The following is a 19,270-nucleotide window of genomic DNA, read 5'->3' as shown; positions in this document are numbered from 1 at the left end:
CTATCCCAATGCAATTATAATATCATATCATCATTTATCATACCACATATTGAACAATGTAAATCATAATAATACCATATTAAAATTTAATCATATACATACTCTTTATGTCATGTTTAAGCCCATATACACTATTGAGAACTTAATGTATACGAGTATTATGAGGTTGTGCACACGTATGATGTCCCCACAACTCAATGAATGTCCCGAATGACCTATCCAGAGGTCATAAAGAACCTCGACAACTGTCCATAGGTCCCGAAGAACCTAGGTAAACTGTCCATATATATTCCTTAGAATATAGTTATATTGTTCATATATCTCGAAAGACATAGGTAAAACTATCCATATGTTCCGTAGAACATAGGTAAGCCCTCGACTCTTGGCATGCCAACTATACCCCTAGCTCTCATATCACATAACATGGACATTATCATTTATAACATTTCATATCACTTGTTCTTTCTCTTCTGTCACATACCACATGTATGTGTAACCATATATTTCATATTATATCACATGTATCACATATTGCATATTCATGTAATCATATAGATAATGTCACATAGCTTATATCATTTCTCATATTCATATATGTATATAGTTCACTTTCACATATCACATTTTCATTTTCTCCTATTTTTCATATCATATCTCTTATAACCACATATGTTTGTCTTATCTCAAATCATATAATTCTTTAGCTTATATCTTATATCACAGGTTTATATCATATAGCCTATGTAATCACATATACTATTTATACTAGTTTACATATATAGCTTATTTCACTAACATGTATTCACACAATTCATGTAATGTATGCAATAATATATATATCACATACACTCATGTATATAAGCTCTAATATGGAAAATAGACTTACCACAATTCACATAGCATATCCCATAGATAGATAACTTTTCATGCATGCTCATTTCAAATATATCACATTATGCATTTGGTATGAATTCATATCATGAAAGGTATAGGAGAGATTAAAGATTTTGAGTTTTTGAATGAAATCTTAAAATAAAGTTGATAAGTAGAATTTTAAGTTGAATTTGACTTGTCAATAGTTGAATTAAGAGATTTGGAGTGATAGAAAGGAATTTAGATCATGTTGAAAATTGAGTATAATTCTTAAATTTCATTAAGAGGAGAGGATTTTGAGAATTAAGATGGATTAAATGAGTACAAATGGGCTTAAATATGTGTGTTTGAGTTTAGTATATAGGAGAGGTTTAAATATGAAGTGTTTAAGATGAAATGAAGTAAATTTCATGCTGAAAATATGATTTCTGGGCAAGGGGAATCGGTACCCATTCAAGGGAATCGGTACCCATTCAATGGGGAATCGATACCCCTCAAGCGAACCAGAAATTCCAGAATCTCATAGGGGAACCGATTCCCCCACAGGAGGGAATCGATTCCCCCTAAAGGAAAAATGTGAATATTGGTTTAATAAGTTCGTTTAAGTTGCTAGTATCCAATTACAAGGTGTAGGTATCTAATGATTGCCTCAAAATGTACATTTATGTAGATTCTGTGCGTAAAGCAATTCCGGAACATTTGGCAAGTAAGATCGATCAAGGGAAAGATAAGATATTGGAATTGACTAGTGAGGAAAAGGTGAGTGCATACTAGTGATATGTAGTGTTTAATGGAAATAAGACTTGCGATGAGTCTATTTCCTAGAGTAATATGCATGAAGTCATGGACATGATTATGTGTTGTTATAATTATATGTGATTATCTGTATTACATTGATTGTATGTATGCATGACTAAAGATAATGATATGCTATGTATATGTTATGTGATTATGAATAGGTAGAAAGGAAACAAATGATGATATAAGAATCTATTATAAGATATATGATATGAAATATGATAGTGAGCTATGTGAAAGAACTATGAGATATATGAGTTATATAGAAAATATATACGAACAAGATATGACATCTATGTTTATATGAAACAATGCAAGGTGATATGAGCTATGTGAGATATGAATATAAAATCATATGAGAAGTGAAAAGAATTACATGATTACATGTATATGTGAAAGAACTGAAAGAATGACTTATATGAACATGTGATATGATATGGAATACATGGTTACACATACTGTGGTATGTGACAGAAGAGAAATGACAAGTAATGTGAACTGTTAAATGATAATGCCTATGTTATGTGATATGAGAGCTAGGGTATAGTTGGCATGCCAAGGGTCGAGGGTTTACCTATGTTCTTCGGGACATATGGACTGTTTACCTATGTTCTTCGAGACATATGGAATGTTTACCTATGTTCTTCGGGACATATGGATTGTTTACCTATATTCTTTGGGACAGATGGACTGATTACCTAGGTTCTTCAGAATCTATGGACTGGTACTTCGGGACATTGATCGAGCTGTGGTGACAGCATATGTGTGCACAACCTCAATGTACTCATATACCTTAAGTTCTCACTAGTGTACATGGGCTAATAAAGTGATTAAACAAGCATACTGAATGTGATATGTATACGATGAGTTTATAAATGGTTATCAAAGGTAAGTGGTTTGAAATGTGTTACATGAACCATATGATGTTATGTGTGTTTCTTAATGATAATGATAGAGATTATGATAATGATGGTATATGTTTATGTATGCTTTATGTTATATGAAATATTATATGTTTGATATGCCTCACTAAGTCATCGACTTAGCGTGTGATTGTTTCACACGTAGGTTTGGAAAAGCGAAAAGAAAAGTAAAGAGGAACAAGACATGTCAGTTCTCCTTACCGAATGTCAGATCAGAAGAGAGGTGAATAATATGTATTTTTGTATATAAAGTTCTAGTTGGCATGTAATCAAAAGAATATATTGTATAAGCTCTGAATAATTTTGTAAATGTTTTTGAATAATTTAAATGTTATAAAAGTTTTTAAATTACTCATTATTTTATACGAATAAGTTTTTGAAAAGTCAATGTGACACTTCGGACTCGTATCCTGGTCGGATACGGGTTGGGGGTGTTACATGTTAACTATATAACTAGTCCAATTCCAATATTACTTCCAATCCCTTGAAGAATAGCTCCATTAGATTAACAGAGAATTCAATTCCCTGAATCCAAATGGAACACTTCCAACATATCTTGTTTACTTTAGCCATATACCTTAATGGATTTGTTACTACACTATTACTACAAATGACTTCTACTAAATTCTCAATTCTCTTACTCATTCTCTACTCATATATGGGTATGCAAGCTCAAATCAACTAATATCATAATGCACATAATGTACAATAGAAAGATACATTTTATTATCTCTGGATCCTCACTATCTTCACTAATATTGAGATTATATACTCTAGCCGTAGAGCGTATTTCCTATTGTGTAGAAGACTTTATCTGATTTCTTACTCTACCTCTACCCCGTTCTCTCTGGGACGTCGAAGCATATCACTCTGACTGTATAGGCTCTCCTGTCCCCAATAGACAATCTCTCATGAAATGTCCTATTTCCCCACATCGAAAACAGGCTCCAGATTCAACTCTACATGCCCCACCATGATATCTCCCACAAATCTGACAGTGTCTCTATTGTGCTCTTCCATCACCAAACTTTCCTAATTGAATATGTCTAGCTCTCATCTGATTTGATCCTTTAGCAGAGGATACCACTAATTCAGACGTTACTTGGTATTGGAACCCAGAATCTCTACCTCTCTTGGGTGACACAGAGCTTGACGAATCCCCCATTCTTTTGGAAGATTGAACTTTTTGATCCCTAAACCGCTCATTTTAAGCTCTTTCTAGAGCTTTAGCACGATTTACTACCTCTTGAAACGAGGACAGGTTCAATACAATCAACATCTCTTTTAGCCTTGGTCGTAGTCCTTCCACAAACCACTCACATGCTTCTTTCTCTGTCCGAATTAATTCGGCCGCAAACCCACTTAACTTGTTGAACTCGCACTCATATTCATACACAATGCGATTCATCTGTTTTAAATTCAAGAATTCTAGGTTCATTTTCCTCATGAACTGATCTCCTATATACTTGTGCTTAAACTCTTCTAAAAACAAATACCAGGTTTTCTGATCATTTGACATCCTATGAGTAACATTCGTCCATTAGATTCTCGCTTACCTACGGAGCAAGCAGACCATCCCATCTAGTTTTTCCATATCAGAGCAGTGGAGTCCTTCTAACATGATTTTTACATCATTAAGCCAAAGGTTCGCAGCAACGGGACCTTCTTCGACTTCACCTTTGAACTCTGGAGCTCCTAATCCCTTTAACTCTTTGGCTATATTAATCCTCTGCGTTGAGGATGTAGGAGGTTGGAAACGTGTCAAAATAGTGTCCAACATCCTGAAGAATACATCTTGATCTTGCACAGGCACTCTAGAGGGTGTTTTTCCTTCACCTTGCCTGGCCAGGGCAGGTGAATTACTACTTTCAGCTAATCTATCATCTTCCGTTTCACCCCGGGAGCTATCTTGTCTGGACATCTAATAAGAGATAACCAAATGCTTCTATTCGCTAAACAACATACTCATTACTCTTATTAGATCAGAAGTTCTTACTATTATGTTGGCATGAACACTTTTTAAGACATTATGGACTCCGGTTTATACCGAGAATCGACTAAATCGTAGCTCTGATACCATTAAATGTAACACCCTAACTCGTTATCTGACTCAGATACGAGTTTGAGGCGTCTCATTACTTTACAAACTTTGACTTTTAAAGAAAACCAAAGAAATTTTAAACTTTCCTTAAAATAACATTGTTACTTTACCTAAGTTGACCAAAACAAGACATAATTGATCAGAGAATTTGTAACGAACATATTTCTTACATGCCAACACATTAAACACAACAAAATACATACTGTGACTTTACTTCTGATCTGATCGCTGAGTGGAGATATGATGCTCTGCAAATTCCTATCCTTGATCCTTTTGCTCTTCAGAACCTACGTGAAAAACACTTACACGCTAAGTTGTAGACCTAGTGAGGCATAATTACGTAATAAAGAATTACTAAAAATATAAACATGCAGTCTACTATCCCAATGCAATTATAATATCATATCATCATTTATCATACCACATATTGAACAATGTAAATCATAATAATACCATATTAAAATACAATCATATACATACTCTTTATGTCATGTTTAAGCCCATATACACTATTGAGAACTTAATGTATACGAGTATTATGAGGTTGTGCACACGTATGATGTCACCATAACTCAATGAATGTCCCGAAGGACCTATCCAGAGGTCATAAAGAACCTCGACAACTGTCCATATGTCCCGAAGAACCTAGGTAAACTGTCCATATATTCCTTAGAACATAGTTATATTGTTCATATATCTCGAAAGACATATGTAAAACTATCCATATGTTCCGTAGAACATAGGTAAGCCCTCGACTCTTGGCATGCCAACTATACCCCTAGCTCTCATATCACATAACATGGACATTATCATTTATAACATTTCATATCACTTGTTCTTTCTCTTCTGTCACATACCACATGTATGTGTAACCATATATTTCATATTATATCACATGTATCACATATTGCATATTCATGTAATCATATAGATAATGTCACATAGCTTATATCATTTCTCATATTCATATATGTATATAGTTCACTTTCACATATCACATTTTCATTTTCTCCTATTTTTCATATCATATCTCTTATAACCACATATGTTTGTCTTATCTCAAATCATATAATTCTTTAGCTTATATCTTATATCACAGGTTTATATCATATAGCCTATGTAATCACATATACTATTTATACTAGTTTACATATATAGCTTATTTCACTAACATGTATTCACACAATTCATGTAATGTATGCAATAATATATATATATCACATACACTCATGTATATATAAGCTCTAATATGGAAAATAGACTTACCATAATTCACATAGCATATCCCATAGATAGATAACTTTTCATGCATGCTCATTTCAAATATATCACATTATGCATTTGGTATGAATTCATATCATGTTTCATAATATTGAATGAAGCATGTATCAAGATATTAAATCTAGACTTATCGCAAGTCTAGAACTGAATAGACTAACATAATCATGTTATGCATATGCACTCGCCTTGTTTGAATTCAATTAATTCTAACCCTTCGATTACTTTGAAGCAAAGTCACGTTCAATATCTACATAATTATACATTGATGCATATCAGTATTCCACTTGATATATGTTAATCGTTCATTCCTTAGACCAAAAGAAAGGCTAATTTTATCTCTTAATGAAGGTATGTATCGATGCACTCTACAGAATATCGATGCACTATACAGTGTATCGATGCATTCCTTAACGTATGCATCGATGCACTACCTATGCGTCGGTGCACAAATTACATTCGATGCTTTCTTCTTAATGGGGTGTATCGATGCACTACTTGTGCATCGATGCACTCATTGCATTCGATGTTTAATTATTTGAGAGTGCATCGGTACATAATGAATGTGCATCGATGCACACAACCCATAAATTCCAGTTAGAGCACGAAATTCACTTTCTTTTTAGCTCAACTCTTTATATTTCATCCCCTTTTATATTCTTAACTCACACACACATATTCAAACTCATTTCTATTCATTCATCACCTCTTTAACATCAAAATCCTATTCTCCATATGTAATTCAAGAATTACACTAAATTTCCAACATGTTCCAAATTCAATTCTATTGTTTCTAACTTCTTAATTAGACATTTGATAAGTCAAATTTGGTCTGGAAATCCCATAAATGTCTTTCTACCAAGATTTCATTTATTCACTTCCTTCCTTTAATCCTTTCTATACCTTTCCTCTTATTATTTTATGACAAATTAAGCTTCCCTTAAGCTTAAGAGTCACTTAATAATCAAAACCAAGCTTAAAAATTCAATAAGAAATCAATTTACCAGAAACTCACCTTTGCTCTTGGTTTCACACGTGAAAACTAAGAGAAAGGAAGAGAACTCTGGAAACCTCTAAACTTTGTTTCATTCTTTCCACGTGTATCTATATATACCATTAATAAATATTTTTCTTTTCAAATGACCATATTATCCTTTCATTCCTCCTCCTTTTCAATTTGGTCCTACACTACATTTCTCATATAAGTCTTTAAACCATTCCATTATTCTAATTAAATCACCAAATTTTGAAACCTTACAATTTAGTCACTAACCCGGTATTGAGGATGTTACACATCAGTGCAAAGTCAGACAGCTAAATTGTATGGAGGAAGAGGAACCTAATGAATCTGCTGAACAGGATTTAACAGAATGAGAAACTGGAGAGGTGGAAGATCAAGCTAAGGAGGCCTTGGAAATTTTTATCAATGCTATTACAGGGAATGTGGGACATACTACCTTAAGGATTCAAGGTTTTATCAGAGGAAAACCTATTAATGTGCTAATTGATAGTGGCAACACCCATAATTTTGTAACTCCTAAATGGGCCAAGGAAGGGGTTGAATTAGTTCATACCCAACCATTAGTTATTACAGTAGCTAATGGGAAGAAGTTGTTCAGTACTGCTAGAAGTAATAAAGTGAGTTGAAAGATGCAGAGCTATGATTTCCAGCATGATTTCAGAGTATTATCTCTGGGAGGTAGTGACATGGTATTGGGGGTAGATTGGATAGAAGAATTCAGCCTTATAATGATGGATTTTAAAACTAAAACTATCAGTTTTGAGAAGGATGGAGAAACTATAGTTATAAAAGGGTATCAAAAGCTGCCATTAATCAGATCCATCACAGGTGAGAAATTACAGAAGTTAGCAGAAAAAAACACTGAATTGAGTGGAGAGATTTATTTGCTAAGTGCTGAAGTAGAAGACAGTGTAATTCCTTTACCATTACAAGACCTACTAGAAGAGTTTAAAGAAGTTTTTGAAGAACCAAGGGGAATGCCTCCTAGTAGGAAACATGATCATGCAATTGTCCTTAAGCAGGGAACACAACCAGTAAACCTTGGACCTTATAGATTTGCTCATCATCATAAGGCTAAAGTGGAGAAACATATTGATGAAATGTTGTCCTCTTCTATTATTCAGGTGAGGAAAAGTCCTTTTGCTTCTCCATGTTTACTTATTAAAAAGAAATATGGAACTTGAAGATTTTGTGTGGATTATAGGAAATTTAATTATGCTACAGTTAAAAATAAGTTTCCTATTCCTATAGTGGAGGATTTGTTAGATGAATTGAATGGGGTTGTTTTCTTTTCAAAAATTGATTTGAGGTATGGATATTGACAAATTAGAATCAAGGAGGAATATATTTACAAAACTGCTTTTAGGACTAATCAAGGACACTATGAATTTAAAGTAATGCCTTTTTGTCCTTACTAATGCTCCAGCTACTTTTCAAGCTTTGATTAATGATTTGTTTGGAGCATACTTAAGGAAGTTTGTTCTTGTATTTTTTGATGATATATTGGTTTACAGTCCTAGCTTGGCAGAGCATAAACATCATCTAAGAACTGTGTTTGAGGTGCTGTTGAAAAACATGTTATATGCTAAAAGGAGTAAGTACTTCTTTGGACAGCAGCAAGTGGAATATCTAGGGCACTTAATATGAGCTGATGAAGTGGCAACAGATCCTACCAAAATTAAAGCCATGCAACAGTGGCCTTTGCCTAAAAATCTGAAAGCTATAAGAGGATTTTTGGGTCTAACTGGATACTACATAAATTCATAAGAGGATATGGGAACTGAGTAAGCCATTAACCAATATGTTGAAAAAGGATGGGTTTTATTGGTCTCAAGAAGCTATAACATCTTTTGAAAAGCTAAAGGAAGTTATGTGTAATGCTCCAGTTTTGGCTTTGCCTAATTTTGAGCAGAATTTTTTTTTGGAAACTGATGCTAGTTCTAAAGGGATTGGAGCTGTTCTTTCTCAAGCAGGAAAACCTATAGCCTATTTGAGTAAATCTTTGGGTCCTAAACATGCAGATATTTCAATCTATGAGGAGGAGTATTTGTCTATTTTGATGGAAGTTTCTCATTGGAGTCATTATCTCGAGAGTGGTTCTTTTTTCATTAAAACATATCATGAGCCCTTAAAATATTTACTTGAATAGAAGTTAACTACAACTATCCAGAAGAAGGGACTTACAAAGTTATTGGGGTTGGATTATATTTTTTCAGTACAGGAAGGGTAAGTCTAATAAAGATGCAGATGCACTCTCTAGACAATAAATAGAGTCTGGTGAATTTGTTCAAATGGGAGTTATTGTTATAACTCATACATGGGTACATGATATTGAAAAGAGTTATGAAGAAGATGTTATAGCTCAAGAAAAAAATCCCTATTCTGGTTATTAAACCAAATCAACTACATGACTGGAAATTACTGAAAGGAGTATTGTATTTCAAAAATAAGATTTATGTGGGCAGAAAATGGGACCTTAGACAAAATATAATTGTGGCTTTGTATGATTCACCGTAAGAAGGTCACTCAGGTATTCAAGCTACTTATCAGAAAATTAAGTCTTATTTTTTCTGGCCAAGAATGAAAATTTTAATTCAGGAGCATATACAACAGTGTGATGTGTGTCAGAGGACTAAAACATAACATATTTCTAAGCCAGGTTTGTTACAGCCTATTCCAGTCCCAAACAATGCTTGGGAAGTGATTATAATGGACTTCATTGAAGGTTTTCCATCTTCAACAAAGTATAATTGCATTTTGGTGGTGATTGATAAATTCACCAAGTATGCTCATTTTATGCCACTATATTATCCCTATAAGTACTAGAAGTTGCTAGAGTTTATCTTGATCAGGTTTATAAGTTACATGGTCATCCTAAAGTGGTTATTTCTGATAGGGATAAGTCTTTCACTAGTCTGTTTTGGCAGGAATTAATGAAGCAATTAGGTTCCACTACATTATTTAGTACTGCCTATCATCCTGAGATAGATGGCCAGACAGAGAGATTGAATCAATGTTTAGAACAATATTTGAGGTGTATGTGTTTCTTGAAACCTAAGACTTGGTCTAAATGGTTACCTCAGGCTGAGTGGTGGTACAATACTAACTACCACTTTGTTCTACGAATGACACCATTTGAAACTTTATATGGGTATAAAGCTCCTAATGTGACATGGACAACAAACTCTAGAGTGGAGGCAGTGCAGAATGTCATGCAACACATGGAACAGTTAAATTCATTATTAAGAGAGCAACTACTTAAAGGTACCAATAGAATGAAGCAGATGAGAGACAAACATAGAACAGACAGGGAATTTCAAATTGGTGATGAAGTTTACTTGAAGCTCCAACCATACAGACAAACATCACTGGCAATGAGAAGAAATTTAAAGTTTGTTGCCCGATATTTTAGACCCTACAAAATTCAAAACAGAATTGGTCAGTTTGCTTATAAATCAGAACTGCCTGCAAATTCGAAAATACATCCAGTCTTCCACGTGAGTTTACTTAAGACGAAAGTAGGGAAAAATGGACTTATCTCGATCGATCCTCCAGAGGTAGCGTCGGATGGACAAATGAAGATTTACCCAGCCCTTGTTTTGGATCAACGAGTGATTACAAGACAGAATCGAGCAATCATTCAATTACTCATTCAGTGGACGAATATGGGACCAACAGAAGCAACTTGGGAGTATTATACAGTATTGCGACAATAATTTCCTCAATTCGATCCTTGGGGACAAGAATCTTCTGGAGGAGGGGGTATTGTTATGATGGCAGGGAAGTTAGGGTTTGATCATGGTGATTTGGGGGAAATTTCGAAGAGAAGATTGGGAGGCAACAACAGAAATTGGGGGAAGAATTGAATGAATTTAGGGATTGCACAGGGGGCTAGGGATTGATGTTTATCTAAAGAATTGGGAATCGAAGTGAAGATTAGGGATGCGGCTGAAGGTATATGCGAGGGGTGTTAGTGGGTTTATTGTGATAACCCATTTTTAATTATTGTTGGGCTTATAAGTTGGGCTTGAGTCTGTTAGAACAATATTAGGAGAGAAGTGGGAATGGTGAGTCAGCTTTGGGGCGGTTATTTTGTTAGAGATGTTGTTTTGACAGCTAGTACTATATATATATAATTTGTACCGATCTTTTAAAGGATTATCTTATGAATGAAAGCACATTTTCTGTATCTAAGTCTCTCTATTTCTGAAATCCCTAAATTTCTTCTATTTCTCATCCTAAATCATAACACCGACACACTCAAATCTGAGTAACACAGACTTGATGCCTTGCTCTATTTAGTTTATCAAATTTTCTTTCTATGAAATCCTAAAGCTCTTGTCCTAGACTCATGATTGACTGTATGTGACCTTTACATTTCAGATGCATCCGATTGAGGGTAAAGTGGCCAGCATGAAGTTTGATTCAAAAAGTTGCAGCCTTGCAGGATCTCAGCTTACCACGGAATCGTGAATTTACCCGGATCAGGTTTTACGCCCTAGCCACCTATGTTTATCCCTTCTCTTTATTTCTTTTAAAGTATCCATATTCGATACACGTGTGACACACATATTCGAGTATGGGTGTGGGGAAAAAAGAATACACTTGTATTTGTCAGCTACTCTCAGTCCAATTAATATTGCCAGGTGGGAGTAAAACTGTAAAAGTAATATATTCTTTTTATTGCTTTGGCAAAGGGTTGCATTTGTGGTATTTTTCTAAGCATTGTGTGACTAGGTTTTAAAGTGGGTGATTTTTTTAGCCTTTTTTTAAATTAATTAATTAATTAATTATTTTTGTTTTGTTTTTTAGGTTTGTTCACACTTCATAGTAAAGCCAATCCTACTTCAATTGAAAATTCAGAACATCTAAATATACATAGTTTATTATTTTTAGTCTTATTTTTCTTTTGATTCTTAATTTTCTTTGTTGTATTCATCATATTCATGTTTGATTATATTCAGACATGGACATGACTCTCTAAATACGTATGAAAAAGCTTAGAACATTGACACTCGAGTTTAAGTAACTTAGAAGATAACTATAGGTGAGCATGGCTGATCTTGAAACTAGATCCACGATCAATCATGGAGGGTTAGTTCCAAAGTTATCAAGTAAATTTTGTCGAGCGTTTAGTTTTTTTTCTCTGCGAGCAATTTAGAGTTTAGGTTCTCGATATCAGTAGGGCGTTCGGGAGGGGTGCTCATTGTACGGAATAAGAATACCTTCCAAGTTTCCTCTTATCAAGTTCTCCCTGATATTGTGACGATTCGGGGTAAGCTGACGAGCGTGGATGGGTGCACGGTGATGGTTAATGTTTATGTCCCGAATAATGAATCCGATCAATGTCGGTTGTGGGATGCATAAGTTAGAGAACTGAGTGTGCGAAGATGGTAGCCGGCTCAGGGGGTTTCAATTGGTTCATTGATGCTTTATCAAGTGGTGATGCTTGAAGTTCTCCATGGCATTTCTTACAAGAAGCTTCGATGATGATGATATCGGTTTCCACGAAGGTGATCTCTGTTCTTGTTTGTACCGCTTTTGAACAGTGTGGATCCATAAATATTTTTTAAGAGGACATATATATAACATAAATTTTTCGTATTGGATAAATACTATGGATCTAAAAATATTTTTTTAGGATGACACATATATAACAGAAATTTTTCGTAGAGAATAAATACAAATAAAATAAAATAATAAAATTTTAGGTACACCAACAGTAAAATTCAAAATTAATTCGGATTCTAAGGGTGATATGTTGGTCCTTGCAATATAAAAAATTCAAAATCATTTTTTATTTCAATGCACACGTAGGGCAACTAAAAAAAACAACTCGATCTGTCGCCGCTTAAGATTAAATATTTCCATAATGATTTTTTACAGTAATTAATTTAAAAAATTGCTTTAATTTATTTTAATGCGAATGACCGAATAAAAATAAAGACTGGATTAAAATACTACAATTTAAATTAATTATTAGTTAGTTTAGTAGGATGATATTAAAAAATATTGGGAATAATTATTTATAATCTTTATTTAAATTAATCTGAATTAATCTTACTCATCTAATAGTTATATTAATTTTTTTTTTTGTGAAAAAAAGAGAGGAATTAGTGGTCATGGAAAGTTACATATATTGAAGTAGTAACTTGTTATGCAAGGTAACATGAAACGGAAGGCAATCTTACAAGACCCTTCCCTTTTATTCATCCCCTAAACCTAATTTCTCAGTACCAAGCTCAAGGATCCACGACAAAACCCATGGCGGACAAAGCTCTACCACTCTTTTATTACTTACTACTTAGGTTACCTACAAGATTGTGGCATGCATTACATTGGCTTTGGTTTTAAGCTTCGTCCCTTCTCTCGGACCTTGAAGAAGTGAAGAAATAGGTGTCTTGGTTGTTAAACTTGACCTTCCTTGCATCTTCTTTCGAGATCTGATATGACGCCGCAACGACTTCCTCCGGGAGTGCTCGAATGGCGGAGACTCGTCCAGCCATCGGGGTGTTGGTGGCCTGGGAGTTGGTGAAGAAGGAAACCCATTCGGCTCCTTCGCTGCCTGCTCGTTTCATGAAGGCGAAGTTTTGCGGCACCGTTAGTAGCTGCCCTTGCTCCACGTTATCGTCGAAGACGGTGTCGCCGTTTTGGTTAACCACTTGGATTCTGGCGCGGCCTCTCAACATGTAGAGTATCTTGTGGGCGTTGATGCACCATTGTGGAACGGTACCAGCTCTCTGATTACAGTAAATACAATGTTAAATGTTTATGTGATTCGATATTTGATTGAATGTGAAAATTTTTATTGGAGCTTACATTGTAGAGAACGCCCCTTTCGGCGCTGAGGCCGAGTGCTTGGAGGATGGGGAGGTTATATCCGTTGAGAGTTGAAATACGACCGGCTTGAGGGTTGAAAATGTCGGCACGTTCAGGGTCGGCAATGTTCTCCTTCATTCTCATGGCGCAGAATGTTTCCTCAAGGCCGTTGTCTCTTCCGCCGCGTTGGCGTTCACGGCGTCTTTCCTCTTCCTGGCGCTCTTCACGCTCTTCCTCCTCCATTCTCGGTGGTGAAACCACGTCGAGTCTGTCCTTGACTCTAATGATGCTGCCTTTGTTTCCTCGGACCTCTTGGAGTCTCCTAATGAGGCTGGTGTCGACGTTGAAAGCTTGAGCCAAGAACTCGCTGTCGAAGGCGCACAGAAGGTTGTTGCATGACGAGCTTTGCTGCTCGCGGCTGTGGGGACTCTCCCTCCGGCTTCGGCTGGGGTTGTCTTGTTCTTCATCCTCATCCTCTTCCATCTCCTCCCTCTCACTTCTACTTCCCTGCATCTTCTGCTGTGCAAATCTCCTTAGTCTCCTCTGTTCCTCTTCTGGGTTACCAGCAAGATGGAATCTCTGCAACATTATACAAATCGATCATCAAAAACGTCAGAAACTTGAAAAATTTTCGTTTTTGCTACCATGAATGAATGAAAGAGAGAATATGAATATATATATATATACTCTAGGATTGTCGTCGAGCTGATTAGCGCTGTTGGCAGTGTGAAGGAGGTTGACAGTAACAAGGCGCTCATTGCCATCATTGTAGAACCAATGCACGACGCCGGCCGGTAATGCGATGACGTCGCCCCGGCGGAACCGCCGGATCTTCTGGTGCTGGTCCTGAAGCCTTCTAGGACTTTTCTGCCCTTGTCCTTGCTGTGATTCCTGGAATGTTTCAGCACATCCAGGAATTACAGTGCCTTGAATACCCCTTCCTGTAAAAACATTATTTATACCGACGATAATAAGATTAGTGACGGATTGTTTTAATTTTAGCGACGGTTTTTAGGGTTTCAATTTGAATGTAATACAGTACCTTGGACAATGTAAACAAGCTGAGGAGCATTGGTGAAGGAAGGCAAGATGAGGCCATTAGGTTCAACATTTTGCCTTAGTACAGAGACACCAGCACAACTGAGCTGTTGGCTGTTGGGGTTCCACCACTCGGTGGTGCCAGCTTCGGATCGAATTCGAGACGTCGGTTCGATGGAGTTGAGCCTATTGATTTGGCACTCATTTTGGGACTGGAACTGCTGCTCCGACGAGGGGTGAGCCAGGCAGCCATTGAAGAGCAGAAGGAGAGAAAGTGAAAGAGAGAGCAAAGAAGGATTATTCGCCATATCTATTGATTTGTAAGTATTTTGTGATGAGAAGAGTAGATGGAGATGGGGTATTTATAGAAGAAAGAGGTCAGGGTTGTTTCGACATTCTTCAATTTGCATGGCTAATTGATGCTAATGGCTTACACATCACTACATCAGGTAGGGCAGGTGGCTCAAAGTATCTCTCAAAACCTACAAAACCATATACCTGAAAGAGCAACCATCCAAAACAACCGTATGAGTATGTTTTGAATATGTAATTTAAACTTATAATTCTTCTCTATCCAAAAATTGAAAAATATTAAATATTCAAATACATTCAATCATAAATTTTCTACTAATAAAAATATTAATCAAATCAAATTAATAAAAATAATTACAATGTCGACACAATATATATAAATTGCTATATGAATAGGGGTGAAAATGAATAAAGTGTTCGATGAATAATTTGTGAACTATTAGTATAATGTTCGTTTATGTTCATTTGTTAAGCTCAATAAACGAGTATGAACAAAATTTTTATGTTTATTTGACAAACAAACGAATAAAAACAAAGGTGTGTTCGGTTCGTTTATAAGCTATTTTATCGACTTGTTTATTTATGTTCATGAACAAACTTGTTTATAAGCTCCTTTTTTTTAATTTTAAACATTGTTGAATGTAAGGACTATATTGAACACATGGTGGAATTTGAAGTTTAAAGATTGTATTTTTGTTGTTGTTGTGGATGTTATATAAGATTTATTTAGTTGGTTTTGTTTAATTTCTGAATATACGAACGAACATATTCACAAACGTTAAACAAACATATTCGCTAACATTAAATGAACAGACACGAACGTATTCAGAAATAAATATATGAATATGAATATCTTTAAAAATGAACAAACACGAACGTATTCAGAAATAAATATACGAGTATAAATACCTTTAAAAATAAACAAACAAATACGTATACAACCTTATTTATTCAAATTTAATTCATTTACAACCCTATATTTATAAATCTGATAGGAATGTTTAGATATATATGTTAATGTGAAAAGAAATAGTATTTCACCAACACTGGAAAAATAGGATTATATCATTTATTCTTTTAATAATTTTTTTTATTAATATGAGGTAAGTACAAATTATTATCTATTTTCTTAATTAAATTTAAAAAGTAAATAATAGAATACTTAGAATATTTTAATATTATCTATAAAAACTTATTTACGTTGAATTGACATAAGATTATATATTACATATAGATTATATTGGCATATATAAGTACAGTTTGTAAAATCCAAAGGGATCTGAAAGTTCAGGTGATGGTCACGTGAAAGTGTTTATAGATTGGTTCAAATTATAAATAGATTGATATCATTTAAAGAATATTTTAAATTTGAGTTTTTGTGTATGTAAAAAAAATTATTAAGAGGCTCACCTATTAAAGTCATATGTATGCTAAAAATCAATCCGAACTAATTAAGACGAAACCTTAAAATTGAGAGATAAAAAAAAAAGTGTTGTGGACGCGAAGAACCAACACAGTGAAATGCTTTGTTGTCGATGTCGTTGTTGTGTTGTGGAAGCTGATGGCTTAGATTTGCGACAAGTGGGCCGCAGCATGTTACTCGCCTTGCCATCTGTTCTTAGCTTTACCCACATGTACATGTCGTACTACATCTTACTTACTCGTACACTTATTTGAATTTAATTTAGGTTAAACTACACGAGATACCACAAGATTTTAGGCGTTATATCGTTTATATCATCGAATTTAATTTTGTTCATTACAGTATTAAATTGTGATTTTGATTTCAATTATACAACTGGATCATTAACAACTGAACCAAAAAGATATCATTTTAGTAAGTTGTCTACATCGACGACCGTCAGCTACATCATTGTGTCATTATCGATTTAACGATCTAGTGGTATAATTGAAACGAAAATTAAAATTCAATACTATAATTGACAAAATTGAAAGTTTAGTGGTATAAACGATACAATACCTAAAGTTTGGTGGTATATGATATAATTTACCCTTTAATTTATAACCAAATGAAATTTGATTTGAGTATATTTAATTAAGTTGGAAGAAATGTTGATACTCATTATTATTTTTATTGATGAGAATAAGTTTATTTTGTCCAAATATTGATTTCCATGTACCTTGCTTACATTTTTTTTATTTTGTATACTACATAAATAACTATTTTCAATTTTTATAATTGTGGTAAATTTATTATTAGTATATTTAAATCTAATCGCTCAATTATAAAAATGTATGGTTTTATTAGTTAATTAATTTATTGGTTACTTACATTTTAGTCACCCCGCCTTAATGGCTAATAAATAGATGATATAATAATTTTTAAAATTGATATAATAATAATTTTTAAAATTGATATAATAATAATTTTTGAATTAATTAATGATATATGATCTTTTAACCGACTAATCTCCAGATAAAGTATTACGAAGGCAAGGACGACCTTTCCAACTCATTTTGCTTTGTTTACAAATGTCAATATTTGAATTCCTAACATTGTTTAGGGAATATAAGACCTTATCATATTAGACCAACTGGTTGTTGGTACACGTAATAATAAATTTAATACTTACACTTTTTATTAATTTTATTTTAATTTTAGAAATTAACAACAATATTTCATACTATTATATTATAACAATTTAACTCAAATTACAATTTCTAATTTTATCTTTATTTTTAAAATTAATCACATTTCATACTATAATAACAATTTAATTCAAATTCTAAAAAGATTATAGAACATAACACTTCCTTTTCCACAATATTTTTTTCAAAATCAATCAAAATAACAATCAATGACCGTTCACGGTGGGACTCAAACCCACAATCTCCCGCTCCGGAGGCGAGCGCCTTATCCATTAGGCCACACGAACGCTTTGCTCGTAAATTAATATATTTAATGTTCATGTTAGTATACTATTTTATGATAATATTGTCCCTACTGACTATATAATCTTTCAGTTGGATGTCAAAAACACCTATTAAAATGATGTTTATAGACAAATATAATCAATGAATTTAAAAAAAAATTACTTAAAAGATATATTAGATATAATATTTTATAAAATGCTAATTAGCATCCGGTCTTTCCTATAGTATTTTAGACAAATGCATGCTTTGAAATACAATTATTTAGATTTTAAGAAGAATCTTAGATTCAAATATTTATTTAATGTTTTTTGAATTTTTTTCATAAAAAAGTATATTTTAAACATATATCGAAGTTAATTAAATAAAATGTTTATATTTCCAATAATATTTCTTTTAATGGATGGTTTTTATCCTTAGAAGTCTCTTGAGCATAGAACATGTAAATGTCTCTCTACTTCATATATTATTTACCAATATTAGTATGATAAACGAAGATTGAGGCCCTAAATGAGGTCTTAACCATTAACAAGTGGCTAGGGAGATGGAGATGGTGATGGAAGAAACCCCTACAATTCAGGAACAATGATGGCCAAAGGTCACCGACACCTTTCTTTGATCTAGAATCTAAGCTCAAATTGACATGTATAATACTAAGGATCGTAAAGCAACAACTATTATCATCTGGTATCTTAATGAACAGATGTGACGATAAATATTTTATATGATGATGAAAGAACTGAACAAATTGAGAATTGTCTAAAATTTCTACTTTTTATACTAGCTAATGGCATAAACTAAATCATTTCACAAATTTAGCATTAACATAAAGTTGGAAAATATTTTTTTTCATAACAGGCGGATGTTGCAGCCTGCAAATTTTTCTTCGCATATTATGTTATGGTCTCTTAAGCTTTCTTTTTGCCTCATTATTAATTTTTTTCTTCACAATTTGATATGAATTTAACCATAAAAAAATCAATAATCGAAACTCAAAACGACATTAACTTCAAACAACAAAAATATGATATGATTCGAATCTCTAATAATTCGTCTAAAAACTCATTCTCAGACTCAACATCAAAATAATTCTAAAAAAAGCACTCTTTTCATATCTACACCGGCCAAACCACGCTGCAAGGTGGTTCATTGTAAACAATTGGCCCTTGCCGGTTGCAGGTATAGAGACAGCTTCGAAACCGAGTTTATGGTTGA

The 19,270-nt window shown here is 33.8% G+C and overlaps 2 protein-coding genes and 1 non-coding gene across 3 annotated transcripts in view; 1 reads left to right on the top strand and 2 right to left on the bottom strand.

Annotated features, from left to right (window-relative positions):
* LOC120165173 (myosin-binding protein 3-like) overlaps positions 1–11,579 on the top strand; it is a 30,497-nt gene extending 18,918 nt beyond the window's left edge. Inside the window, exon 5 of the mRNA XM_039174753.1 lies at positions 11,378–11,579. The gene's annotated coding sequence lies outside the window, so the exon portion shown is untranslated. The remainder of the gene's footprint in view (positions 1–11,377) is intronic.
* Positions 11,580–13,344: 1,765 nt separating this feature from the next.
* On the bottom strand, positions 13,345–15,163 carry LOC120165183 (legumin A-like). Its single transcript, XM_039174763.1, has 4 exons — positions 14,856–15,163; positions 14,501–14,754; positions 13,814–14,392; positions 13,345–13,734 (listed from the first exon to the last, which is right to left on the bottom strand). The coding sequence occupies exons 1-4, from the start codon at positions 15,157–15,159 to the stop codon at positions 13,345–13,347; spliced, it is 1,527 nt and encodes a 508-aa protein (XP_039030694.1). The 5' UTR covers positions 15,160–15,163.
* A 2,824-nt stretch (positions 15,164–17,987) lies between these two features.
* Positions 17,988–18,060, bottom strand: TRNAR-CCG. Its single transcript has one exon. It is a non-coding gene; the product is annotated as a tRNA-Arg (tRNA).
* Positions 18,061–19,270: the final 1,210 nt, after the last annotated feature.

The sequence above is a fragment of the Hibiscus syriacus genome, unplaced genomic scaffold (genome assembly GCF_006381635.1).
Source record: "Hibiscus syriacus cultivar Baekdansim isolate YM2019G1 unplaced genomic scaffold, ASM638163v2 tig00111582_pilon, whole genome shotgun sequence".
Lineage (NCBI taxonomy): Eukaryota > Viridiplantae > Streptophyta > Magnoliopsida > Malvales > Malvaceae > Hibiscus > Hibiscus syriacus.
Note: the sequence above shows the minus strand (reverse complement) of the source record. Positions and strands in the feature narration are given on the sequence as shown.

What these genes read in the sequence shown, in the direction of transcription:
- LOC120165183 (XM_039174763.1), bottom strand. Translation starts at nt 15,159, where the DNA reads ATGGCGAATAATCCTTCTTTGCTCTCTCTTTCACTTTCTCTCCTTCTG. An exon ending in AGCTCGACGACAATCCTAGA is followed by an intron (nt 14,393 to 14,500) that starts GTATATATATAT and finishes ATAATGTTGCAG; the next exon opens with AGATTCCATCTTGCTGGTAA. An exon ending in AAAGGGGCGTTCTCTACAAT is followed by an intron (nt 13,735 to 13,813) that starts GTAAGCTCCAAT and finishes TACTGTAATCAG; the next exon opens with AGAGCTGGTACCGTTCCACA.